Source organism: Rhinolophus sinicus, chromosome 8, assembly GCF_057876585.1.
Source record: "Rhinolophus sinicus isolate RSI-liver-muscle chromosome 8, RSI-T2T, whole genome shotgun sequence".
Lineage (NCBI taxonomy): Eukaryota > Metazoa > Chordata > Mammalia > Chiroptera > Rhinolophidae > Rhinolophus > Rhinolophus sinicus.
The window spans coordinates 4393720-4420866 of NC_142508.1; the positions used below are offsets into that span (position 1 = coordinate 4393720).

At 51.2% G+C, this 27147-nt stretch overlaps 1 protein-coding gene and 1 long non-coding RNA gene across 2 annotated transcripts; one reads left to right on the top strand and one right to left on the bottom strand.

The window, feature by feature from the left end:
- Window positions 1-821: 821 nt before the first annotated feature.
- LOC141567560 (uncharacterized) lies at window positions 822-6889 on the bottom strand. The gene is made up of 3 exons (XR_012490315.2): window positions 5027-6889; window positions 3877-3994; window positions 822-2166 (listed from the first exon to the last, which is right to left on the bottom strand). It is a non-coding gene; the product is annotated as an uncharacterized LOC141567560 (long non-coding RNA).
- Window positions 4317-26309, top strand: ZNF282 (zinc finger protein 282). Its single transcript, XM_074315206.2, has 8 exons — window positions 4317-4610; window positions 6900-7319; window positions 13647-13773; window positions 14268-14387; window positions 16728-16847; window positions 18361-18474; window positions 19681-19794; window positions 22426-26309. The coding sequence occupies exons 1-8, from the start codon at window positions 4446-4448 to the stop codon at window positions 23190-23192; spliced, it is 1947 nt and encodes a 648-aa protein (XP_074171307.2). The 5' UTR covers window positions 4317-4445; the 3' UTR covers window positions 23193-26309.
- Window positions 26310-27147: the final 838 nt, after the last annotated feature.

A 27147-nucleotide genomic window follows, 5' to 3' on the forward strand; every position in this document is an offset into this window, starting at 1 on the left:
GCGCGATTTCATTCATCTGGGATGGGGCCTGGATGTTTTGTTTTGTTTTTCAAATTCCCCTCCGTGATTCTAATGTGCCTACAAGTTTAGAGGATTGTGGAAAGAGAAAGTGAATTATTGCACTGGAAATGACCAGTTAGCCTGCTTCACTGGAGCAGGGAGCTGTAGACTGGAGATTAATCAAGGGTCTTTAAATTCACAATGGGAAGTCATCATTTAATCCCAGAGGCAGGACTCAGAAGCAAATAGGCTATGGGAATGGTGGGTGGAAAGCGGCGGCAGCGCTCAGTGGTTACATTAGGCACTCTAGAGGCAGTGGGAGAAGCAGCTCTGGCTTCAGCTGTGCCCACTGCAGCCTCTGTTCAGGGACGTGGGACGTCACACTGGCAGGATGCTGGGTGAGCACAGGTGGCAGCGGTCCCAGTGCCTGCACCCTACCCTCCTCACGTCCAGGGTGGGGAGGCCAGCGCCTCCTTGTAAGAGCAGGTTGCTGAAGCACAAAAACCAGCTCGGATTTACTAATAATACATGGTTTTAATACCCTATTTTTTGCATTTTTAAAAATCGGCATTTTTCTGCACGTACACTAGACTTGACTTTGAATGAATTTTGACTAATTTTAGTAATCAAAACCAAATTTAAAAGTTGGAGATTGAGATTTCAAGAGAACATACTGCAGTCGTTACCAACATATAACCCGTCTTCTTCATGGAGAGTTTCTAAGCGCTAGGTGCATGTTGCGTTACAACTGTTGAGGAGGGCAGGTCACTTGAGCAATTACAGTTATTATGACCGAGGAAAGTACCAGAGTCATTAAGAACTGAAGAGAAGCCAGTGAACTTTATTCACCTACTGTCAAGACTTGTAAAAGTGGTGAAATGCCATTTCGAAGTAGGCTGAAAATAAACCGAAGAGGGAAAAGTACTATTTTCACCAAACTTTCTATAGGTATAAAGCAGAAATATTCAGAAGTTAGTGAGAAAGGAAGAGAGAGTGTAAAAATGTGTATGTCCATGTTTATGTTTGGGCATTTACGTTTGAATTAAAATGCTGGCAAATGGTGGATCTGAAAAAGGCAAAGGTGTTGAAAACTCATTAGCAAGAGCAAATTGATCTTGACACTATAATATGAAATATTTGTGATCCCCACATTAATACCTTGTGCCTCTTCTAAGTAGTCTTAGAGCTTTATCACCTTACCCCCACTACCCCCCCTTAAAGCCCTGCCTCTGATTTGTAGTCACACCTAGGTTGTCAGTGACTTTGAAACCTAAGGAGTTACCCTTCCTTGGCGGTTGGCGTCACTAGGGACAGCATCTTGAAGACAGGTTGTAAGCACAGACGTGCCAGCGGGTGAGGGAGCGCTCTGTCCCCCACACCATCGGTTGCACTGTAGTCCCTAAGCCGGCTTGTGGAGTCAGGCGTGGGGGACAACAAGAGGGAGTGCAAAGCTGGTTACCCTCTTCACTCAGCAAAATCTAGAGGTTTTCACCTTCAAATAAAGCTTGTACGGTAGTTGTTGAAAGGACATGGGGTGCTCAGGGAGCACTCAGAAGCCTTAGGAAATGGTAGAGACATGTATGAGGGGTCTCTAGAGAGACAGAACCAATAGGAGATTAAGAGACATAAGAGGAGATGTATTATAGGAATTAGCTCATGCAATTATGGAGGCCAGGATGTCCCATGACCTGCCATCTGCAAGCTGGACAACCAGGAAAGCCAGTGGTGTCATTCCTTCTGAGTCCCCAGGCTCAAGAACCAGGGAGACCAATGTCCCTGCTCCAGCAAAGAGCAAGTTTGCCTTCCTCTCCTTTCTGTTCTGTCCAGGCCCTCAGTGGGTTGGATGAGGGGGACCTTTACTCAGTCTACTGATGCAAATGCTAATTTCCTCTGCAAACAGCCTCACAGCACATCCAGAAATGTCTTACCAGCTATCTGGGCATCCCTTGGCCCGGGTCAGGTTGGTGCATACAATGAACCCTCACAACACATAAAAGTTCTGGCGTTCACAACGTCCCCGTCCTTTGGCCTCCCCTCCGTCCCGTAGTTCAGCATCCGTCCTGTCCAATGCCTGGGCCAGACCAGCAGCTACAGAATTCCTAGGTGAGGAGCTGAAAAGCAGTCGATTCCCACCTGAGAGAGCGAGAGGCCAGCCTGGGTCCTTCCCTGTCGAGAAATGTTTATTAACCATGAGACTTGACTTTTTAAATCTACTTTATCCAGTTGCTCATTCTGCTCCTCAGTTAGATAACTGCCTCCTCGCTACCCAGTGATTCATAAAACAAGTCTGATGACTGGTCACTTCTCCCAGGACAGGATCGCTCAGCCCGTGGGTCACTGGAGTACTCAACACGGCCATGGCTTGTGCTGCTACAGCCCCCTCCTTGTGCCCTTCTTGGCTTCCTTCTGGGAAGTGCCCCCGAGACCCCCATTCGCTACCCTCCTGCTGTACGGACTACTGGGTTTTGTGGCCTGTGACTGCAAGGCTTGGCGGTTAGAACATCAGGCTAGTACAATGAAGCCTGTGCATTTAAATTCTGTTTGAGTTGAGTAGCTTTGCTCATATAATGACAGTGAACTGAACCTCCAGCCCTGGGCAGCCACTCCCTGGCTGTAAGGGGTGACAGTGTGGATAGCTGTGTGACGTCCACCGTCGTGAAGGAGAAACAACGTGGATGTACCACAGTGGTGTCTCACTATGTAAAAGGGAAGTAGTTATTAACACTTAGGAAGGGAAGTAGTCAATTAACTGCTTTATACTGAAAAGGTACTTTACCCTGGGGACTAACACAGCCTCTGTTTTCCACCTCTAGGAAAGGGCAGGTGGCTGATGATCCATAGGTCAGAATGTGTGTCCTGAAATGTGTCTCACTGGTGGAAATGAATTTACCTGGAGCTTTTCAGACTCTACTTGCCTGCTTCCCCTAATAAAAGTGGATATGAGGGTGTGGCCAGTTAGCTCAGTTGGTTAGAGCGTGGTGCTAATAACACCAAGGTTGCTGGTTTTATCCCCGCATGGGCCGCTATGAGCTGTGCCCCCCTTAAAAAAAAAAAAAGTGGACATGATATTTACAATCGGGACAGCCTGTGGCTGGGGAGCAGAGGGAATGAAATCACTGAATTTCTGGGACCCTCACCTCTGCCTGCCCTTAAGCTCCTTGAGGGTAGTACTAAGCCCTTGAGGTACTCACTTTGTAGCCTGCAAGTGCCTAACGGAGGAAATACTTGATAATTGTCCTGAATGTGGGGCTCTAAGCACATGTCTCTTGGGCCGATAATGCCCTTTAGTTTACTAAGTGCCATGGAATGAGAGGGTACCAGTCTCGAGTGGTTCTGCGGTCGGTCTGCCTCCACACACAGCCATAATGAGCCTTGGAGATCCGTCTGAACGAGACAGGGACTAGTCATTTAGGAAGACAAAGCAGACACTATTTTGAGGGTAAGCACAAGGACTTACCTTTGGGGAGTAGCTACCTTTGTTGAGTACCTACTGTGTGCTAAGCACTGTTCCCATTTGATTTTTATAACTGTGGAGTTGGTATTATTTTCCTCCTTTATATATGAAGACACCAAGTGAAGATCAGAGAAGTTAAATAACTTGCTCATAGTCACAGCTAGTGAGTGGTGATTTGGGAATTTAAACTCAGGTGTAGCTAACTGCAAAGCCAGCCCCCACCCCCCAAGCAGCACCTGGCACATAGTAGGTGCTCAGTAAATATTTGTAGAATGATGAATTTCTCCTTCCCCCTCTTTTCCATTCACCTACCCTGGCCTCTCACCGGTTCCCCCTCTGCCTTGGCATGACGTTTCAAAGTGACATTGACCTGCATTTAAAAGTTTTGGAAGAGGCTGCTGTTAAAATGCAGTGCACTTTACCTGGAAGAGTTCAGCCCTCTTTTGATCCCAGGTCACTTCTCCATCATCCCGACCAATGCGAAGGCCTGGAATTGGTCCAGGTAAATTTGAATTGGGAAGGAGAGTGGGTAGGTGAATCCTGCAAAGAAATGAGGGAAAGGTAAAGGCCAGAAGAAAGAGTCTGGGGACACAATTACTCATGCAAAATTTTCAGAAGGGTCACACACCATTTTCCTTGGGCTATCCAATACATTTTCAGAATTAATAGAAATCAATATCCTGCATTGTTTGGGACGTTAGGGCAGACCACTGCAGACTGAGGGGCCCTAAGGAGCATACCAGACCAGGGCCACCTTAGGGGTGGTGGTGGCCCGGACCGGGGAGTGGCCCCGCCAGTCCCCGCAGGCGGGCAGGAGCTCGGAGGCCATTGGTTGGCGCGCTGGCTGCGGAGGGGCGGGGAGCGCCGCCGAAGGGGACTGTTTGCTCCTACGGGCTGTAGATGGAGCTGTCCGGCCCCGACGAGGGGGAAGACGCCTGGAAAACGTTCTTCTTCTCCCTGGCCGGCCCGAGCGGGGAACAGCACTCCCAGGATGCAGTTTGTGTCAACACGGCCGCAGCCTCAGCAGCTGGGCATCCAGGGCCTGGGGCTGGACAGCGGGAGCTGGAGCTGGGCCCAGGCTCTGCCCCCAGAGGAGGTCTGCCACCAGGAGCCGGCGTTGCGCGGGGAAATGGCCGAGGGAATGCCGCCCATGCAGGTGGGTGCAGCCCCAGCCCAACGCCATGGCCGCGCCGCCTAGCCGTGGGGGCGGGGCGCTGGGCTGCGGGGCTGCGGGCGCGGGGCTGCCGGGCGCCGGAGGGCCGCGGGCGGGCGGGCGCGGAAGCGGAGGCCCCGGGTGGACTGGGGCACGGGCGGGCTCTCGTGGCAGGCGGGGCGCTGCGGGCCCCGAGGCAGGCCCGGCCCTGAGTCCCGGCCCCGAGCCCCGCGTCCCGGCCCCGGCGCCCTGGCAGGCCCGGCCCGAGCGCCGCCGAGCCGCAGGCCCCCGAGGCCGCTTGCCGGCCGGGCCCAGTGGCGGCGGCCAGAGGGGCCCAGCGGGGACGAGGGGCCCAGGACGTGCCATTCCCGGGACCTGGCTTAGTCGTGACCGCGTCACCACCTCCGGCCCGGGCTCACCTCGCGCGGACCAGGATGGATTTTCCGGCAGCACGCGGATCCCTCCCGGGGATGTGTGCACACACGAGTACCTCCGCAGGTTTACACTGTAGCCACTTAGACGGAAAGGTTTTTTAAATGCATGGCCGCCTTTCACCAAGTATAACCAATCAGTAATTTACTTTTCCCTTGCACCGGGTGTGACGGAGGGACGGGGCAATTGAGAGGTGACTTTGCCTTCCCTCCGGCTACTGGCAAACTTGGCTGCACATTAGAATCACCTGAGCATCTACCTCTTAAGACAGCTGACGCCCAAGGCTCGTCGCAGACCAGTTAAATCAGCGTCTCTGGGTTTGCTGGTAGGCGCCGGTCATTTCTTAGCGTGACACAAAGCTCTCAGTGTGCAGACGAGCTTGGGGGCCAGTGCTCCAGAGTGGTGTGTGCAGCGGGGCTGCGGTGCTGAGAGCAGCCTGGAGGAGAGTGCGGAGCTGACCCTGGACAGGAACCCCAGAGGCCCCTCTGCTGGTGGCCTGCTTCTCCGTGGGTTCTGACAGGTCAGCCAGGAGTTGCCTTGTGTTTGATCATTCTTCAGCTTTCGGTCTCCAAACCTGTGAAAAGTAAGCTGGGCTGGGTGACTTTGTAAACTTCCATTGTCAGCCCTTGTCCCCTTCTGTGGACCAGGCAGGAGTGAAGCCTAAATGAGACCAGGTGCATAGTTTCGACGGCGATACTGCCACCTCTTACTTTTAGCAAGGTCTGGGGCCCAGGGCCCTGTTCCCTTGCTCTCATGTCACGGAGTGATTCCTGGAAGCTGTGGGGTGTTCCTCTGTGGTTGTCACAGCTGCTCCAAGTTAGAGAGGGAAGTTGGCATGTCTGTCCCAGGCCTGCCCAGGTCACCTCTAAGCAGCAGGTCTTTGCCCAGCCTGAGGGCCTCTTCAGCAGCAACAGGGGGAACAGAAGATGACACCTCCTGCCGTGTCCCGTGGCAAGGAGGGGCTGTTATGAGGTCAGCCAGTGTGCCCTGGGTGCTGTTGTGGAATGGGGCTGGTTCCCAGGTCACCAGTGAACAGGTGACCACCCTCTCTTGGTCATAGGGCTCAGCTCCCAACTGCACCCATGGGACCTCACCTTCCAGGGTGAAGGCCCAGATCTGGGAGGTGGGGAGCAGTGGCCCTGAATCATGGGGTACTCCTCTTGAGTGAGTAACATTTTTTTGGCAAACCTAGTTTCATTTTGGAAACATGAATCAATACTCATATATGCAAAAAAGGCAGCTCATCTGCTCCCTCGCTTGGGCTCCCTGGCTGCTGTCCTGCTGGGAGGGTGGCAGTAGCACTTGAACTTTGTTTTTTTGTCACCTGCCACACCTAGAACCACTCCAGTTGGCAGTGAAGCAAGGGGCTATAGAATGACCAGCCACTTCTCGGGGCCTCAATTTCATCATCTTTAAAGCAGAGCTAATCATTTGTGTCCTAACCTGCTTAGAGGTTGCTGGGAAGATTAGGGTCAGATGACTTACATGAAAATTCTTACTTTGAAACAGAAAACACTAGGCCAACTCGAGAGAATGTATCATTAAGTCCAGCCCTTGAGGAACATAGCTGTTCTAGTCACAGAAAGTGCTAGGTGACATTTTAGGCCAGGGTCCACAGCCTTGGTTGTCAAGGTGGGTAAACGAGTGACCAGCTTGACTGATGCAGGCAGGAAATGGGAAGATTGTGTGGGTGACTGCTGGGTCTGTTGCTGGGGACGTTAATGAACTCCATCCCCTGAGAGGAGGGGGCTTGGCCGAAGAACCAGACTCCGTGGACTTTGATTTGTAAAGTTCTCAGGCCGTCCTCCCCCTTCACACAGGCTCTCATCCCAGGCTGTCACTTTCTCCCTCTGTACCCAGGCTCAAGAATGGGACATGGATTCCCGGCGACCAATGCCTTTTCAGTTCCCACCCTTCCCAGATAGGGCACCCGTCTTCCCTGACCGAATGATGAGAGAGCCCCAGCTGCCCACGGCGGAGATCTCACTCTGGACCGTGGTGGCCGCCATTCAAGCTGTGGAGAGGAAGGTGGATGCCCAGGCCAGCCAGCTGCTAAATCTGGAGGGGCGGACGGGGACAGCCGAGAAGAAGCTGGCTGACTGCGAGAAGACGGCCGTGGAGTTCGGGAACCACATGGAGAGCAAGTGGGCCGTGCTGGGGACCCTGCTGCAGGAGTACGGGCTGCTGCAGAGGCGGCTGGAGAACATGGAGAACCTGCTGAGAAATAGAAACTTCTGGGTCCTGCGGCTGCCCCCGGGCAGCAAGGGGGAGGTCCCCAAGGTATGTGGTGGTTCGCAGAGACACGGTTGGAGGGGAGGACCCGGCAGGTGAACAAACCCTTGATTTTATTTTCAGTCCTCATAAAGTTGTCTGATTTCTTCTTGAAGCCTGTCTCCACTTGAACAGCCTAGTCTCGAATGTTCTCCCTCAGTGAAGTTGGCCTCCACCCTTTCCCCACAGTCTGCATGTTTCTGTGTTTGAGCCTTTACTGTCTCTGTTCCCAGCCCCTCCCTGAAGTGTCTGGGTGTCTGCAAATTCCTGACGCTCTTCACGCTTTTCCATTTGGCACCTGCAAATGACCGTTTGTCATTGGTTGGCTTTGTATATGCTTGTCTGAACGTGGCTGGAGACAGATCCCAAACCACACTGACGCGAGTCCCTTGAAAGTCATGACCACGACCCTCTGGTGGGCCCTTCTCGAAGTTCAGAACTCACATTCCGTTTCCTCTTCTATTCGCTCTCCCACTCTCCCCCCCCCCACCCCCGGCTCAACAACACGACACTCTCAGTCCGTGACCCTGCCTTCTGGTCCACGGAGAAAATGGAGTCACTCAAAGGAGACGTCCATGTGGAGCCACGGCATTTATCAGTCTGCCCACCTCACGTGCTCCGCCTTTTCTGTTCCTGTGGGCTCGCTGTCCCACCCTGTCTCTTAACTCCAGGGAGTCACGCCAGCATGGCTCCCTTTGTCTTCTGCATCGTTTACTCTTCCCTCTGCTGGACCATTCCCACCAGCACGTAGACAATGTAACATTGCCCTCCGGTTAAGGCCTCGCTTCTCTGCTCTTCAGAGCAGAATTCTTCAGCGAGCAGTGTATGTTTGCCATCTCCAATTCTTGCATCCCTGTTTTCTCTCTTCCCTTTTTAAGCCTTTTTGTTATAGAAAATTCAAACATATGCCAAAGTAGATAGAAGAGTGTAAAGCACCCTCAGGAAGCCATCTTCCAGCTTCAACCATGGTCAACTCTTGGCCAATCTTGTTTCGTTGAAATCCCTACTCGTGATTTTGAAGCAAATCTCAGACGTCTTTCATTGTATTTATAAATATTTCAGTATGTGGCTCTAAAAGACTCTTTTTTTGAAAGAATAATCATCTCAATATTATTACCTTCACAAAAGCCTCAACCTACTCAAATACTCGGTGTTCCAACTTTCAGTTCTGTCAACAATGATCATTTTTTTCTGTTCATTTATTTGAATCAGAACTTAAGGAAGGTCTACCCGTTATGACTACTATGTTTCTTAAGACTTTTTTTGTAATCTGTAGGTTCCTCCATCAACTCTTTCATTTTTCCTTGCAATTTGTGGGAAAAAATGGGCCACCCATCCAGTCGAGTTTCTCACCGTCTGGATTCTGCTGCTGCGTCCTCCAAGGTCTCACCCGACATATTTGTCTCTTCTCGGTATTCTAGTAAACCAGTCGTTGGATCACGCTCCACGGCACCCACCCCGTCAGGCTTTTGCTGCCACCTCTCCATCCTCTGGGTCTTGCCAGAGCCCTGATGTCCGTGGCGTTAAAGCCAGTGGCCGGTTCTCAGCCTTCACCGCCCCTACCCTTCCAGCAGCACTTCGTGTGGTTGACCACTTGCTCCCTGAAACACCTTCATGTGGCTTCCAGGACACCTGTCTTGATTCTCTTCCTACCTCACTGCTCCTTCTCTCTCCTTTGCTCATTTCACTCCTTACCCCGACTTCTTATGTTGGGAGCAGGCCAGGGCTCGGTCTTTGGCTATTCCCTACACTCACTCCCTCATGATTTCGTCCAGTCTCAGGGTTTGAAGCACAGTCTGTGTGCTGTCAACTCCCGAATGCCGTCTTTTCCTCCCACTCTCTCTCTGTATCTTGCCCAGACTTCCTTTTTGAATGCCAGATTGACATGCCTCCCTGTTAAGTCCGTGTCTCCGTCTGGGCATCAGTAAATATCTCAGAGGTGACGTGACCCAACGGAACCAGTCCTCCTCCTGAAACCTGTTCTAACCCAAAGTCGCCGTCATCTTTCCATCCTCCCAGGTGCTCAAGCCTGAAGCCTTGGGGTCAGATTTGCCTCCTCTCTTCTCACACCCTACTTCCAATATTTAGAAGATACTATCTGATTTTTCCTTAAAATAACACCCACAGTCTGACCAGTCCTGCCCACCTGCATTGCTCCTGCCACCGTCTGGTCACAGCCCCTGTCACTTGTTATCTGACTATTGCCATGGCCTCCTGCCTGGTCCCCTTGTCTCTGCCCTTGTCCCCCACCCCACACAACCTAGTCTCAGCAGAGCAGCCAGAGTGAGCCTTTTAAAATATCCACCGGTCATATTACACCTCCGTTTAACACCCCCAAATGGCTTCCCACCCGATTCAGTGTAAAAGCCCCATTTTGTCGATGGCCCTCTCTCTCTGACCTTGTCTCCGCTCCACCCCCTTTGCCCACTCCGTCCTGGCACACTGGCCTCTGGCGTTCCTGCCGGCACGCCACCCATCCCCCCTCAGGGACTTTCCTCCACTGAAAAGCTCCTTCCCTGGGAACGTGCGCGGCTCCCTCTCTGTCACTTCCACTAAGGCCCGTTCAGCTGTCACTCGATCAGTGTGCCCTACCGTGGTCACCAAAGAACCACGTCCCCCCAGCTGCAGCACACTCTTTTCTCTGTCCCTGCTTTCACTTATGCCATCAGGCATCTCAAATGTTTACTTCTTTTTTGTCTTCTCGGTTCATTTTCTTTGACCCAAGTGCACATTCTGCTCATTTCGTTGCTGTGTCTCTGTGCCTCTACCAGCACCTGGTGTATAGGCGGTATGCAAAAAAATATTTGCAGAGTGACTCGAGCTGGAAACTTCACACTTCTACATAAGGGACTGGGTCTTGTATGTCTTCGTGTCTGCAGAGGCAACAACACAGTGACTTTGCCAGAGGAGTTGTTTGACAGTGGTTTCTTGAGGCCTCACAAAAATGGGTTGCATCAGTGGCCTGGTTCATCCCTAAAACATTTCCTGCCGCTGCAGCCCACACAGGCTGGTTTTCAGATGGCTTGACATATGGTGCTTGTCCCGCAGAATCAGCATTTCCTCACACGCAGCCCTTTCTCTCGTCTGTGCTGTGCATTTTGCCTCAGTGCTCTGTCCTTATGTGGCACTGTGGTGTGTTCCATGTGTTGGATCCGGCCTTAGGACCCTTGAGTTGACAGGTGCCCTCACGGAATAATGGAATGGTTACCGGGTCTGGAATCAGAAGGCTAGGGTTTGGCTCTTGGCTTTGCACGTACTGGTTTCCCTACCATGGGTCAAGCATGTTTTTGCGGTCCCTGAGCCTCAATTCTTCTTTTGAAAGAAGTGAAGTATAAATAATAATGTAGTAAATTCCCAGTTGGACCCTCGGAATGTCAGTGTTCTCATCTGGAAAACGAAGCTTCCGTACTTCGTGGAGTTGTAACCTCACTGATTCTGTTGATGGGACAATACTATGTAGCTCACTCTGTCAGTTTCCTATTGTTGTGTCACTAATTACCTCCAAACTTAGCAGCCCCCCAAAATAGTCATTTATCATCTTGCAGCTTTCTGTGGGTTAGAAATTCAGGAGCAGCTCAGCTGAGTGTTTCTGGCTCAGAGTCTCATGAAGCTGTTGTCAAGCTATTAGACTGGGGCTCCAGGATCTGCTTCCAGGTGGTCCAGTCACGTGGCTGTGGAAAGGAAGCCCAAGTCCCTCACTGTGGGGCCCTCCCCACAGGGCTGCTTGAGTGTCCTCACGACATGGAAGCTGCGATGTCTTTTCTGACCTAGTCTCAGGAGTCATACACCATCATTTCTTTCTTTATTTCTTAGAAGTGAGTCACTAAATCCTGCCCGCACTTGGGGGAGGATTTTGGGCTGTTTTAGGCTGTACTTTTTGAAGGGACTATCAAAGAATTTGTGGATATATTTGAAAACCCCACAACCGAGAATGTAAATTCATGTTGCTAGCAATTGTTATAATTGATTGTGGATGCTTGGCCATGCTGGTTTCATTCTTTTTGTCAGATTGCAGGAAGGCTGGTGGCTCTTAGATCCTTTGTGCCTCTTGGATTCTGTTGCACCTGTTCCTTGGTTGGTAGCTAATTCATCGGTAGTTTTTCCCATCCAGGTGGACAATAGGCCCCCTGCAGTCCTGAGCCATGTCTCAGACCTTGGCTGTATCCTGGTGCGGTGAAGTTTTTACAAAGTGATGTCTATTTCCAGCTGCAAAAATCTGATTGCAGAGTGTTGGCCTTCCACAGAAATGGTGAAGTGAGGCAGAGGGGTAGGGATGTCAGAAAAGATCATGAGCTTGGTTTTGGATACATTTCGTTTGAGGTACTTAAAAGATGATTAAATGGAGCCACTCAGAAGACAGTTGAAATGTGAACTTTGAAGGGAGCAAAGAAAGCTGAAGAATGTCATCTGCAGGGAAGTAACCATTGAAGTTGTGAAGAATGAAAATGCCACGGGAAGCGTGAAGAAACAGCAAAGGGCGAGGGCAGAACCTGGGGTTTGGGGGAGGAAGAGGAAACCATAAAGACATGAGCTGGGCAGCAAGAGGCTGCATCGTGAGGAAACTAAGCAGGGGAAAGTTCGACAAAGGTGGTGTGACTTTTCAGAGAAGCCTGAAAGCGTGGGGGCTAACAAAGGCCCCCGAGGACCTTTCGGGGTGTGGTTTCAGAGAGCGGGGGTTCATAGACAGATTTTAAGGGGTCAAAGGATGCGTGGATTGTGAAGAAGAAAGAACACAGTGTGTCTCTCGGGATGTTTTGGGTGAAGAGGGAGAGAAGAGTCGCTCGAGGTAGCAGAGTTGAGGGAGGGTCCCTGGAGGGGAAGCCAGTGCAGAAGGAGAGACAGAGATGTCAAAAAGATGGGCAGGAGGTGGAGGAGAGATGAAGGGGACATATTGTGGGGTTTGGTAAGAAGGAGTAGGGCGAGGAAGGGAGCTTGCCACCAGCTACCTGCGATCAAGGACAGACTGGGGAAGACGTGGGAAGAGTTCGAAAGAAGCTTCCCAGGGAACACAGGAAGGGGAGGTCAAGGTCAACGAGAGGCTTCCAGAGCAGCCTGAGACAAGTGGGTGTCACCTGCGGAATTTTGTGACTTTCATCTAGCAGCCAGGAATGAAAATGAACAAAGTGGTCTGTGTCGCTTTTCCCAGGTTGAAGGTTTACCCAAGTCTCGTGAAGGGTCCAGGGAATTAGAAGGTCTAGTTCTCCTTCCAAAGAGGGTTGGTGAGCTATTATTCGTCAATAGGTGGCATACAGGTATGCACAAAGTACCTGTGCAGGATGCCGTTAGGGTTCTGAGCACCTAACCCTAAAGGGCTGACATCTCTGACTTCTGTGAGGGTGCTGCCCACCTACCACGCTGTACACCAGTGGGCCTGACGCCCACAGGACTGTCTTTTTCTCACTCACACAAAGGTGCCGTATAGGCTAGCTGTGGCCCTGTATGTGCAGATACAAAGACTAGGACTAGGGCATGGGGGAGAATCGAGGGGTTGGATTTCAGAGTGAGGGTGAAAGGCTGGTCCCGGAGGGATGTGAAAGGGGTGGGACGTAAGGCTCTGGGCTCAGAGAAGGAACGTTCAGTTAGTTATTAAAACGGTGGAAGTGAAACCATTTTGAACGATTCAGTCCGAGGTGAGGTGATGCTGGTGGGTGACTGAAATGGAAGACGAGGATCCTTGTCAAACAGAAATAACAGCTGTGTATGCCAGATGAGACTGCCTCAAATAACAAGTGACAGGCAGACGACGGGCCACTCCGGCTATAGTGGAGCGTGCTAGCATCGGCAACCACTGTTCAACATATTCACCAAGCATGTCTTGACCCGAAACTGTAGGCTTCTTTCTGTATGCTTGGGATACAGCGGCGAACAAAACACATCAAGGTCGTGGAACCTTAGCACATGCCTTTCGATTTTACATGTTTTCATGACAAAAATGTCACTGTGTATGTAGAGGTGACCTGACAAGAAATACAGGTTTTATAACAGGGTTTTCGTACCCACTCTGAGAACCTACCACACCCCTGTCACACTGAGCACCAAAAAGCATTGACTTCAGCTTGACCTCCAGGCACTCAGTTACCTGAGAGTGACATTGCAGAGGATAGGCTTAAATGCTTTAAAAATAAATAAATACATAAAAAAGAAGGCAGTGTCGACCATCCTTGTTCTGGAAGCACCAGGCGATCAGGAATAGAGTGGACTAACCCCACTGCATGGACGGGGCTCAGATGAGGAGCTGTGGAGAGTGAAGGCCAGGCTGCGGGTGGGAGGGGCCTATGGAGAGGGGGCGGGGACAGGCGAGCGGGAGCTCCCGGACTGACACTCTTATTGGCCCAGGTTCCAGTGACTTTCGTCGACATTGCTGTTTACTTCTCCGAGGACGAGTGGAAGAACTTGGACGAATGGCAGAAGGAGCTTTACAACAACCTCGTGAAGGAAAACTATAAAACCCTGATGTCCCTGGGTAAGGACACCTGCCCACCGCTGTGGCCGGCAGTCCTGGAGAGGGGAGTGACATGCTTTCCACCCACGTCTCGCCACCGGGGCAAGGGTTCATGTTTCTTCCTACTGGAAACTCAAGAAACGATTTGCTTAGAATGCTAGGAAGCTAGAGCGATTCATAACAGGATGAAAATTAAAACCCAGTGACACGGTCTATCATAGAATTGAATGCTACGCTACCACTGTTTTGGAACCCAGTTTAAACTATCATTTACACCTCACCACACGCCACGTCCCAACGGCTTTGATATATTCTGGCATATTTTCTATACCAGAAATTGAAGAGTCTGTTGCCTTGTTTTCAAGGTTCCTCATAAGAGATATCCTGACACAAACCAGCTACCTAGAGGGGCACTGGGTGGGGAGGGGCGCTTGGGGGGAAGGAGGCTTCTGCCATCACCCTTGATCGGCCGCTTGGTCATCCTCACTCCGTCTTTCCTTCCCTTCCAACTCCAGATGCAGAGGGCCCGGTCCCCAAGCCAGACGCTCCGCCCCAGGTTGAGCCCAGGGAAGAGCCTTGCGTGTGGGAGCAGCGTGACCCGGAAGAGAGAGAAATCCTGATGGATCCAGACACAGGTGACGGCAGCTGAAAAGACATTCCGGTCCAGGGCAGGGCAAGACAGAAACCGTACCATCCTTGGGGCTTCTCTTGAGTTGCTCGTGGGGCCAGTTCTGCCGCCATTGAAATTTGGCGGTTGCTCACAGGAAGAGATGCCGGTGCCTGAAAGCTCACCAGGGAGGCTTGTCCTTTGGCTCCAGGCCCTGCAGCTCCGGAGCCCAGGAAGCTGTGTGGAGAGAGGATAGGGCAGGCCTGCTGGTGACCTGTAGTGAGGGGCTCTAGACCTGGGAGCAGCCCCAGGCCCAGCCCCGGGCAGCTGGAGGGGAGGGCGGAAGGGGAGTAATGGACGTGCTGCTGTGCTGTGGCCCGTTGCTTCTTGCTCAGTGGTCATCTCCAGAATTGTCACCCACTCCTCACTCAGACCCTCACGTCACAGGCAGACTTACCCTTCAAGGCGTTCTCCTTGCTCAAGGAGGAATCTCTGGTCTTGAGGAAATCCAGCTCCTGAGAGCATGACACCCAGTCAGCTTTTACTGGGATGGAAGGTGCTAGGCTTCTAGCCCCAGCTCGGCCCTAGGGGTCTCTTCTTGGGGACTCAGCTCTTCTGAGCAGTGTTGGACCAGGTGCAATCTGGTGCTCGAACTGTATTCTCTGCCTTATCACATAACTGCCACCTGTACGCGCCTGTGTTTGGTATTTTCGCCGTAAAAGATCAAATAACTGGTTAATAGTTAGGTTTGCATTTGGCAGACTAATGTACTTAAGCTAGTTGTCAGTTGCTTTCATTTCTCCATTGATGAGGTTCTTGTGGTTACTTCCATTTTTGTGTTTTAAAATCTTAGTCCTCATAGTGATCTATACACTGACAAGTAGATCTTAACATTGGGGACAACAATGACATATAAAGCCAGATGACATACAGAGCTATGTGTAAAGCCACATCACACCCTAAGCTAGAAAGTGGTCACATACCAGTTTTTGCAAAGCCTCTGGTGTGCAGTCACCCCTCCCGCCCATCAAAACCAAAAGTTTACCAAGCTGTGCGAATATAAAAGAAGTGGCTGTTAATCCACAAATATTCCAGAGCATTAATTATCGATTCTTTAGTTGGAAACTGATAACCTCTCTTAATGAGGGAAGAAAATGTAGTGGGGAAAAAAAAAGTGATGCCAAACAAAGAGACGAATCAACAAGCAAAAACAAAAAAGTATAATGCTGCGAACAAAAGACTTCGAAAACAGTGTATTTTTATTTTTCAAATTAAAGTCTTTTTAATTTTGTTATTAATTGTTCATGTTTCATTATGTCTTATTTATATAATTTATTTATTGGAATTTTTATGAGCTTATTTGAGCCAAACTGACAACATATGCTTATTACATTCCTTTTTAACGTCCCACTTTTATTTTTCATTATTTTATCTTTTATGGAGAAATGGCTTTATGGCCAATTAGTTGTGCAGCGAAATGCTTGTGGCAAAGCTGTTTATGGCAAACGTGCGTACGGCGAAAATACGTAGAACCTGCAAATGTTTGAGGTCTGTGGCTGTGGTGACCTTTCATACCGAAAGCACTGTTCCCTCAGCGGTTTCACTGAGTTCGCACCCAGCAGTGTGCGTGAGCTAGGACAGGGAACGCTATGCCCGTCTCCTGGGTGGGACTAGCCCCCTGAGAGCCAGAGGGGTCCCGTGACGCATCTGGGCCAGGACTCTTGAAACTGGGCCCTACGTCTTTGATTCCTCGTGGAAACTCTTTCCTGCTGCCTGAACTGTCTCCTGCCAGGGCTGGTGCATCGCACCATAGACCCTAATAGGAGGTGACCTCGCGGGGCCTACGTAGAGGATTTGTCGTTGTCTTTTCTGCATAAGATGCGGTGTGTTATCCATCCGAGAATGGGGCTGGGTAGGGAGTCTTTGCCCATCTAACTTCTTGCTAATCATATACGTGTATGCGAGTGTGTGCGTGTGGGTACGTGCGTGTGTGTGTGTGTGTGTGTGTGTGTGAGGATGACTGTGTCTGGCCACCTCTGTCTGACGGGGGTGATAAACAAGGATGAATGATGCTTGCACAAAGGTCCAACTTATGGCCTGATTAGCACTCAGCCCGGCATGGGGTTCTTTCTGGAACAGCCTTTCACGCCTTGTTTTGTGGCTTGGCCTCCCCCTTTGTCCTGAATGTCGATCGCTTCTCTGCTCCAGTACCTTCTGCTCATTGGGGTCCCCCATAGTCACCCGCAGGAACCCAAGACTCTGTGTTCTTCCCTGGCAAGTGCTGTCAGCCATACTCCTGATCCCAAGAACATCTGGGTGACGATCGTACAGAAAAAAGACACCAAGTGGTGTGATTCTCTGTCCCCAGGAGCCGAGCCTCTGGTGCCTGCACAGGACGCGTCCTCTCAGGTGAAGCAGGAGGAAGCCCTGTGTACCCGGGGTCAGCGGGGCCTGGAGGAAAGAGCCATCCCCGCGGAATCCATTACCGGTGAGTGAGCCGAACAGCTGCCCAAGCCTGAGAGGTCGGTCTGGCAGTGTGTGTGTGTCGTGTGTGCCAGCCGGAGGCCTGAGCTGGACCTGGAAGAGCTATGGATCTGGGATGGGCAGAGAGACAGGGTTTCCCCTAGGAGGCAAACATGGCACATGGCATTGCTGCTTTGCTGGTACAGCTGGGCTTCGTGCTGTTCTCTCTTTTCTTTGTAACATCAGTGTTTAACAATGTTTTCTTCCCCTTGACAAGCCATATCAGGGCAGTGGTACTGCCTGTAAGGCACTTTACGATGCTCTCAGGGGCGGGGGCTACAATGGTCCATAAGACCTGCTTCTGACCAGGAAGAGCTTTCATTGTTTTATACAAGTTTTACGGGCTGCCGCCTCTGTGCCAGCACCAGGTGGGTTGCAGTCCTGTGGGGTCGTCTGGAGAGTTCCTTTCAAATGGCATTCCAGCCGGGGTTTGTATGTGAGAACTCTGTTACAGCAGATATGTATTAGAGTTCTCCAGAGAACCATTGGGGGCGTGCATGTGTGTGTGTGTGTGTGTGTGTGTGTGTGTGTGTGGCGAGAGGGAGAGAAAACAGACTGGTTGATTGATTGGGAGGCATTGGCTTCTATGATTGTGGAGGCTGGTACATCCAGAATCTTCAGGGCTGTCTGTGGATAGAATCCCCTCGTCCTCGGGGGAGGCCAGCATGGTCTATAAGGTCTTCAACTGATCAGGTAAGGCCCACCCACATTATGGAGAGTAATCTTCTTTACGTTTAAAGTCCGCTGAGTTCAATGGTAATCTCATCTGAAAAATATACCTTCACAGCAACATCTGGAATAACGTTTGGCAAGATATCTGGGTACGGTGACCTAGCCAAGCGGACCCATACAATTAACCAGCATAAAATATATTAAGATCCTGTAGCTCTTTACTTACCCACAGGTTAGAGCCCCCCAAACCTCATCCCCCTTAGTCAGAGCCTCACACCCACAGACAGCGGCTGAGTGGAGGAAAGCCGGTTCCCTGCTCATTCAGCATGGTCCTTGCATCAGAGCTAAGAGGGAAATAAAGGATAAATGAGGTTTAATAGACACTGCAGAAGAAAGAAGAGGTGAGGTACATCTTAGAAAAATCCCATTAAATGGTTAAAATAAAAGGCTTTCCGGAAGGTGTCATTTTCCTGGAAATCCCCATGTGAGGCATTTCTCCTTTCATGGTGGTGCTCAGGACTCAGGACTCAGTATTCAAGCGTGAACCTCCTCTAAGGAGGAAGTTGCTGAGGCACAGCAGGACGGCCTCTGGAAGTCACTTTGTGTCACTCCCAAGTAGTATCCACTTATTTGTAGCAAAAGCTCCATTATTTGGGGCCAAGCTGACTTAAATATTAATATAACTTAATTATACCCTATTTGTAGGGAAAAGATATAATTGCATGAAATGAGAGATTACTCAGACCACAAGCTTGCAGGTCTTTCCGTGTCCCCTGACACCTTGGCCGCTCTCTTCCCACGTGTAGACTCGCCAGCCTCTGCCCAGGACCTCTTGTCCCGCATCAAACAGGAGGAGCACCCATGTGTGTGGGATCAGCAGGAGTTGGCAGAGAGAGATATCCCAACGGACCCCAATTCAGGTGAGCAAGACGCCGGAGGGAGGACTGGGGACAAACAGCCCGTCAGCTGACTTTTGTATCTGTTGGCAAATCCATCCGAGAGTCACTTTGGGTCAAAAGCCAGTGGAGGCTCAGAGAATAAGATACAGCGTGTTCCTCAGTTAGCGACTGTGCGCAGATGTTTAGAATATAACTATCAGTAAAGTGGAGAGGATTTTTCTAAAGGAATCATTAAATTGTTCATTTAATGTGCCCATGTAAGTAATAGTAAAATTACTTCAACACTGATTTTTGAACAATAAATATAACCAGAAAGGCTTTTAAAAGTTGTATATGTGACAAAAAGAAAGTAATTTACACCTTCTGGACTTTTTGAGTGAATACTATTTAATAGTTAGGTATCTCCCAGGAAACTTCTGGAGAGGGTCCAGGCGTAAAGGGAAGCATAAAAGAACCTAGGGAAGTGCTACCTGCCCAGAGTGCACGTGGGTTCCTGTGTGCATGTGTGTTTGTGTGCGTGCACAAGTGTGCATATGTGTGTGTGTGCACATGTGTGTGTGCATGCATGCATGTGTGTGTGTTCACATATGCTTGCAGACCTGGAGAAGTCCAGTATCATCTCTTTTGGTGGTTATCACCCCAAAATCTCATTCCACTTCCTGTACCAGGAAGAGAAAATCAGACGTAAAATCCAACAATCCTTGTAAACTGTCCACTCTATAACTTTGCAGCAGGGAGACTGAGGGGGCTCCTGGGCAGAAGGGAAAGCTGACCCTTCCTGACAAACAGCCAGTCTGCACTGCAGTTGTTGCAATGACCTTTGCTCACTGCTTCTACCACCACTGATTTTTAAGTCCTACCTCTCATCCCTTGACCCCGTGGCCATCAGAGATCAGGCTGCCCTCTGCGTGTCATGGACCCACAGGCTGCTCTGGGGCTCAGTGGATAGAGTCAGGGGACCTAGGTTCTTCTAATCCTGGCTCTGCGGCCACACAGACTTTGAGGCAAGCCTCCTCCTCCCTGGCCACCTGAAACGTAGTGACCACAAGTGACATCCCATTTGTGAAGGCACAAGGAGGGAGGATGGCCAGTGAATGAAACGGACACCAAAACCGCCTCGTGCCCTACAAGCTGGAGCAGCAGCCTTTGCATGTGATGGTTTTCAAACCTTTGATGGGATGCTCCGCAGAAATCAACAGAATCTAAGTTTGCCTTCTTTCCATGCAGAGTCTCTGATCTCAGCACACGACATTTTGTCATGGATCAAGCAGGAGGAGCAGCCGTACCCATGGGGCCCGCGCGACTCAATGGAAGGAGAACTCGGATTAGATTCTGGCCCCAGTGAGTGCCACCCCCAGGACCCCTGCATGTTTTGTCTGGAGGGAGGGCTGCTCATGCCAGTTTACCCCCTGACAGGGTGATATTCTGTCATGGCAGGAGCTCTGTCCCCTTTCCTTCTGGAGGGCGGCAGGTGTGTTTATTTCCTAGGGCTGTCTTAACAAAGTTCCACCAACTAGCTTTGCAACAACAGAAATGTGTTGTCTGACAGTTCTGGAGTCCAGGAGTCTGAAACCAAGCGGTCCGCAGGGCCGTACCCTTCTGAAAGCTGTAGGGATCCTCCCTTGCCTCTTCCTAGCATCTGGTGTTTGTTGGCAATCTTTGACGTTCCTTGGCTTGTAGATGTATCACCCCAACCCTCCATGTTCGCATAGTTTTCTTCGCATGTGTCTTCACGAGGCTGTCTTCTCAGAAGGACACAGTCATATTGATCAGGGGCCGCTACTCCAGTGTGACCCCATATGAACTAATTACCTTGCAAGAACCCTATGTCCAAATAAGGTCACATTCTGAGGTACTGGGGGTTCAGATTTCGACATATCTTTTGGGGGATACAGTTCAGCACATCACAACAGGGAAAGGAGAAGGGGCTGGGAGAGAGCTGAGCCAGCACTGCCTGGCAGGAGCTCACTCCAGCAGGTAGCTCATGTGCTGGAAACGCTGGCCAGAGCACCCAAACCAGCTCTGAGAGACACCCCAGTGTCCCGGGGGAAGATCCTGCAGCTCAAGTAGGGAGAGGAGAGGTTTTTTTCTCCCAACAGCTTTTGGACCAAACGTCTCACCTGACTTAGGTGTCTCAGGTGTTTTGTGAAACTCCAATTAATGGCCAGTGACCATCAGCATATGTCCATGGGTTATTTAACACTTAGTTAGCATCAGGCTAGTGTTCCTTGCCAGACCCAGTGCCATCGCCCTCAAAACAGCTGACTTAGTGTCCTTTGGTTGATCAGAGGTAGAAGGGACAGCTAAACACATGTTCCTTGTCCATACTTCAGACACCCTCTAAGAGCTGATTTTAATAGCTGAGGACACAGGTTGTTTCTGATCTGAAAAGCCATTTCAGACCCAGGTAAGTAGATCCCACTCTCTGTGAGACAAACTTAGTTCAGTCTGGAGAGCAGGGAAGGGCTGGAGGAATGGGCAGGGGGCAGGGGAGGAGCAGTGAATGCCCTTGTTTAAAATAGAATTTAAAGCAGTCCTCTTTTTAGCCTGCGGGTGGAGTGGGATGAGACAGGGAATGCCAGGGGATGACCCTGAGGACAGGAAGAAGTGGCAACGGTTGATTCCACTTCTTTCTCTGCATTGCCCAGGCCACCGTTTCTAGCTTTGGCCTCGAAGCATAGGTACCAACCAGTTCATCACACATTATGCTAGGAAATTCTGCCCAAACCTTTGTCCCTCGGGGCTACCTTCCGATTTTTCCAAGTTGGCTAGGACCATTTGGGCCTGGAAGAGTCTTTTCGTGGGACCTCTGCAGTTGTGGGAAAGGATCTAAGAAAGCCTGTGTGGAAAATGCAAGACTTTGTAAATTACCAGACTATTTTACTTCTTCAGTCTGGATATGCTGAGTCATAGGACAATTTGCTGCATGTTGTTTTATCTCTGAGAGGCCTTCGAACCTTAGCATTTGGTGGGAAATGCCTAGACTTTGGGAGCCAGGGCTATCTGGAAATGTTTCTTCTACCTGCCCACCTGTTAATGTTGGAGTATGAAATTAGTATCTCAATAGTGATTTTTCTGAGGTTTAAAACCCACCTAGCGTTATGGTTGCCAGGGGCAACTGGATGGACTTGTGATAAGGCAGGGTATCCCATAGCAGAGTCTTCTGGATACGGCCTGGAAGAGAGAGGATAGTGGGGCAGAGAGTAAAACATAGAAATGTATGAATCCTGTCCCTGTGAACCTCCTTCCCCGGCCCTGGAATATGCAAGAGAGAAAGACCTGCTGTCCCGTTTGCCTCAGAGTCAGGCTTGGGCCTAACTGGACATCAGACGTTACTAACAGGGGTTCCTGACTTTATATGTTAATGAGTGTGTTAGTGCCGGCTCTCCGACAGTGGAAGGCAGGAACAAAATCTAGTTCACCCAAAGGTATGTGTGTGGGGCTGGCTCCGTGGAAGCAGGAAGTAGCAGTAGGACTTTGGAGTCCAGTGGCTACCAGGTGTTTCCCGAATGAGTGGTGGTCAGGAGCCTGGCACGGAACCACCTTACCCAGAGGCCAACACTCACAGAATGTGATTTGAAAGCACCCTCCTGAAGTTCTTATGTTGTTCACTGCCTTAGGTTAAAACAGTGGTTCCCACCTTTTTCAGTTTGTTATTTAGCAAAAATGTTCTTAGTGCTTCCTCTGTGCCATGCAGCCCGCCGCCTTCTGGAAGTGTGTTCTGTCCTAAAGGTGTGCTACCTGTTTGACTCGCTTCTGGTGCTCTCCAACAGGTGGCTTTGGGCAGGCAGGTCAGAGGGTCAGGGAGCTCTCCAGCTCTATGGAATGTGACCGCTTGCCTTGTTCAGTCACTCATTTTTTTAGAGAAACTGAGGCCCAAACACCCATGACTCGCATGAAGCCACGGGGGAAACTGGAGACGGTGTGGGGTCCCAGGCAGAGCACTGTCAGCATGTCACTTCTCCTCCGCAGGTGACAGCCTGCTGCTGGTGAAGAACCCCGCCCCGGCCCCGCCGCCTCAGCCCGCGCCGTCGAGCCTGCCCCCACCCCCGGCGGCTGAGAACGCGGGCGGTCCCCCGAGCCGGGGCACAGCCGGGCTGCTGGACGAAGGCTTCCCCGCGCTGGCCGGGGAGCGCGGCGCCGCCAGCGGGGCGCAGGCGGGCGGCGGGGGCGCGGGTGGGGGCCCGGGGGGCGGCGGGGGCTGCGGCAGCTGCTGCCCGGGCGGCGGGCTCCGACGGGGCCTCCTGCACGGCGCGCGCAGCAAGCCCTACTCGTGCCCCGAGTGCGGCAAGAGCTTCGGCGTGCGCAAGAGCCTCATCATCCATCATCGCAGCCACACCAAGGAGCGGCCGTACGAGTGCGCCGAGTGCGAGAAGAGCTTCAACTGCCACTCGGGCCTCATCCGCCACCAGATGACGCACCGCGGCGAGCGGCCCTACAAGTGCTCCGAGTGCGAGAAGACCTACAGCCGCAAGGAGCACCTACAGAACCACCAGCGGCTGCACACGGGCGAGCGGCCCTTCCAGTGCGCGCTCTGCGGCAAGAGCTTCATCCGCAAGCAGAACCTGCTCAAGCACCAGCGCATCCACACGGGGGAGCGGCCCTACACGTGCGGCGAGTGCGGCAAGAGCTTCCGCTACAAGGAGTCGCTCAAGGACCACCTGCGCGTGCACAGCGGCGGCCCAGGCCTCGGCCTCGGGGCCTCGCGGCCCCTCCAGGCGCCTCCCGAGCGAGACTAGGGTTGGGCTGGGGGAGGGGAGGGCCCTGCGGCTGAGCCGGGGTAGGGGGCGGGCCTGGGGGCGGCCTGAGGACCCACGATCCTGCCCGTGGCTCTCGGGGCGCCTTCCCTCCCTCCACCCGCCTCCTACTGGCAATCAGGAACAGGAATTGCACCCCAAACAGGGTCCCCTAGACCTGTCCGGCCTGAATGGACAGCCCAACTCATCTCATAGGGTGGACCGTGAGCCGGCTCAGCGGCTTCTCGCAGGCAAGGTGCCCGAGGGACAGTGACAAGGCCAGAGCCTTCCGGTACTCCCCTCAGACACCTGGAGTGCCCATTTGGCCACTGGGGTCACTGATTGTGATCAGGGGAAGCAACCAGGGAGTCTCAGAAGCTTTCTGCGATCAGAAAATCAGGTCCCAAGGTTAAGTGACCCTGAAAAAGGAAGCGTAGGTGCGAGGTGAGCTGAGGGTTGTGCTAAGGGACAGACCATCTCCGGCGACCACACTGCCTCACGTTTGAATAGCCCTTTCTACTTTTTTTAAACGTGTTTTCTATCCGTGCTCGACTTTCACCCTTAGCCTATCCCTCTGAAGTAGGTGGGGTAGGATTTGCCTGACTTGGTAACTGAGGAAAGGAGATGTAGGTGAGATGGTTCAGCCAAATTCACAGGAGAAGAGAGTGGCAGAGCTGGGAGCAGAGCTCCTGACCTCAGCGCAGTGTCCCCCACCACACACACTGCCTACCTCTGATGTTTGAGAGACCTTTCTGGCCTGGCCTCTCTTGGTCTCTCTCCTCTCCCTTTCCCCTGAGCCACCAAAAATAATTAGAAGCCACAGGGAGTCAACTCCAGGGGTTACTGGGAATGGCGAACACATTGGCTACAAAATGCCCCTGGTTGTGCTTCCAAAAGGCCCTTCCTACATGGGTGCTCCTGGGCCGCAGGGCCCTGGCCCCCAGCCCACTTTTGCCCCCCTTCCCCCAGTCCCTCAGTCTGGTGCAGCAGCCTCTCTTCACTGCACAGTAGTGACCCGGCCCTTCAGAGGCTGCAGGTGCCGAGTCAGACCTCACTCTGATGATTGGTTCCAGTTTCCCCAGGGCAAAGGGGTGAGAGCCTCGTGCTGCAGGGGCCACCATCCAGGAAGTGAGTCTCTTCCCAGGAGGGCCGGGCAAGTGGGTGCTAGAGTCTGACAGCCTCAGTCTCTCTCCTGCCCGAGCCTCCCGACCGGTGCTATCTCAACCGACCACGCTCATGGACTCGGACACAGACCTCCTCTGCTCCACACCCTGCAGGCGCCTCAGGAGGTGCCCAAAGGACTCCCTTGTATTGGTGCATCTGCTCCAGGTCCCGAGGGGCCAGTCTCCATTTCTGCATCTTGCATGGCCAGGCACTGGGTTGGGGTGGCATGCCCCAGGACCCTTGTTTGCTTCGAGAATGACTTTTCCTGCTCCTCCATTGACCCTGCCGCTCTCCCAGCTGGGGAGCCCAACGGGCATCCAGCACCACGTCTGTGAGCGCTCTGCTTCCGCCCCCCCCCCCCACCTGCGCCGCTCTGCTTTCCTCAGACCCCTTTTTGCCATGCAAAGGGAATTCCTGAAATTAAATAAAAAGGTGTCCCAATTGCAGACTGCATGTTCGCAAGGCTGGGGATTCTCCAGCGTGGCTTAGTACAGGGAAGCCGCGATGAACTGGAATCCAACTAACGGATTCTTTTGTCTTCATTCTGCTTTTGGAAGGAGGCAAATCTTAAGAAAATGAGTTGAATGAGAAAATAAGCATGGTCATGTTCAGTGGAGTTTTGTCAGAGCGGAAGGCAACCCTTTAGTCCAGTGTTTTGGTTCGGAGGGGCAGTGTTCAGCTTCTCAAAAGCATATGCAGAAAAATCAGTTTTTTCATAATCTAAATTATGGAAAATAAGACCAACAAGTGTTGTTTTGGCTGTTGAGAGTATGAAGAAAGGGGAGAAATCACTATTGAGACATGGGTTTGAAACATTTGAGCACATACTTCAAGTGTGTCCCTTTATTTTACCATCAAAGAGCTGATTCCCAAAGAGGTTTAGTGATGAAGCAAGTACGAGGGCTAACACTCAGTATCTAGTTTCCTGGATCCCAGTCTGGTGGCTCCCGCGGCACCAAGAGCCCCTTAGCTACCCCATGGGTCGCCCCAGCCTCCAGTGATGGCCCCTGGAGAGTCCTAGAGTGAGCTGATCCAAAGTGGTAACACTCAATGTGGACCTCGCCCAGGTAGCAAGGATTCTCAGTCCACTTTCTGAAGCAGAACAGGCGGCTGCTTTGGGGCAGGTTTTTATTCTCCTTCTGATAATGTGTCAATTAAATTAACTTTTTATTTAAAGATTAATGCACATAGTAAAAACTCAAATGGTAAAAAAAAAAAAAAAAATACTCCCCTATCAGACTCCCTGTTGAGAAGCATCCACTGCTACAGAAAGAGCTGCTTATATGTCCTTCCAGAACTGGAGAAGTCCCCAAAGAGAATCAGATGATATGCCCAGAGGAGGGAGAAGTACTAGGCTGCTGAAGTGATCCGATGTCCACTGCACACGTACAGCAGGGTGGGACACTGCTTGGGCCGAGGTGTGTTTGTTCCAGGAGCCTCACTGACCTGCAAGCCTAGTGAGCCATGCTCCCCAGGGGGTTATTTCTTTTTCAAGAGAAAGAACACAAAAGACATGGTCCCTGCCATGTGGAGACTTGTAGAATAGTAAGGGGAACAGAACAGAAAGGGCCTCTACTAAGTGGAATAAAGCCGCGGCCTATAAACTTTCTTGAATAAAAAAATGTTTGGGCATACATGTATGTACATATATATGCTAAGCTTATGTATGCTATAAATCATACACGTTAGAAAATGTAAAGGATAAGATATTTTTAAAGCATTTTAATTTATTTGTGATTCAAAGAATACTTTTTCTCTGTCACTAGCAATGAGGGTGTGGGTGAGATAATGTCTAAGGTCACGTTCAGCTCTGCATGTTACAATCATGTTCTACAGGTGTAGAGACGACAGGATACAGGTACTAAGAGTATATTTTCTTGATTCCTCTGATACCACTGCCACCAATGGGAATAATTGTGAACCTCATTTAAAAGTTTATTTAAAGGTGTGTGTTGAGATCTGAGTGTCATTGGGAAAGGACAAATGGGTGGCTTCTCACAGACACAAGGCGACATTTATCTTGGCAAATTCATTGCAGTTCAAGGCGTGGACCTTACCAGAGCGAAAACAAACCAAAATGAGAAATTGCCTGCTATTGAATGCTTGCTCTACGGCAGGCCTTCAGCTACATATGCACTTTACTTACACCTGTCATTTCTTTTCATTCTATCAACACTCCTAGCATGTGGTGACCGTATTCTCAGTGAAACACCAAGGCAGAGTGGGCATGAACGACATCACTTAGAAAGTGAAGGAACCGGACACAAAGAATAATCGCAGTTTTGAGCTCTCTCTCTATGACAGGCCCTGTTTTAAGCACTTGACTTGATCCAATTCATTTAGTCTGTACAACTCTGAGATACGGGCTATTATTTTCCCACTAATAATGAGGAAATGGAATGACTTGCCCAAGGTCCACATCTACGAGTAGTAAGTGGTAGCACTGGGTTAGAGACCCGGATGGTCTCCCTCCACCGCCCCACTTTCTGACTCACGGTGCAGCACCATCTCCGAAAGCCCAGGAGACTGCAAACCAGTGTCTGGTGCTGCCTCACTTGCACGCTGGAAATGTGATCTAATTTTTCCAGACTTCCAGGCTCAGAGTCAGGGATGCTGAATCATGCCGACTCGAGAGACTGTTGGATAATCCAGAGTATCCATTTAGTAATTTCCAGGGGTGGACTGGACATTTGCATCAGCCTGAAATGTATGTCATCTCCCGGTAGGTACACGGGAAGCTGCATCATCAGAAGATTGCCTGGTAAACATAGAAACGTAATAGAGGGTGTGAATT

Coding starts and splice junctions, on each gene's coding strand:
- ZNF282 (XM_074315206.2), top strand. CDS start 4,446: ATGCAGTTTGTGTCAACACGGCCGCAGCCTCAGCAGCTGGGCATCCAG. Junction 16,848..18,360: donor CCCCGCGGAATCCATTACCG/GTGAGTGAGCCG, acceptor TCCCACGTGTAG/ACTCGCCAGCCTCTGCCCAG. Junction 19,795..22,425: donor CGGATTAGATTCTGGCCCCA/GTGAGTGCCACC, acceptor TCTCCTCCGCAG/GTGACAGCCTGCTGCTGGTG.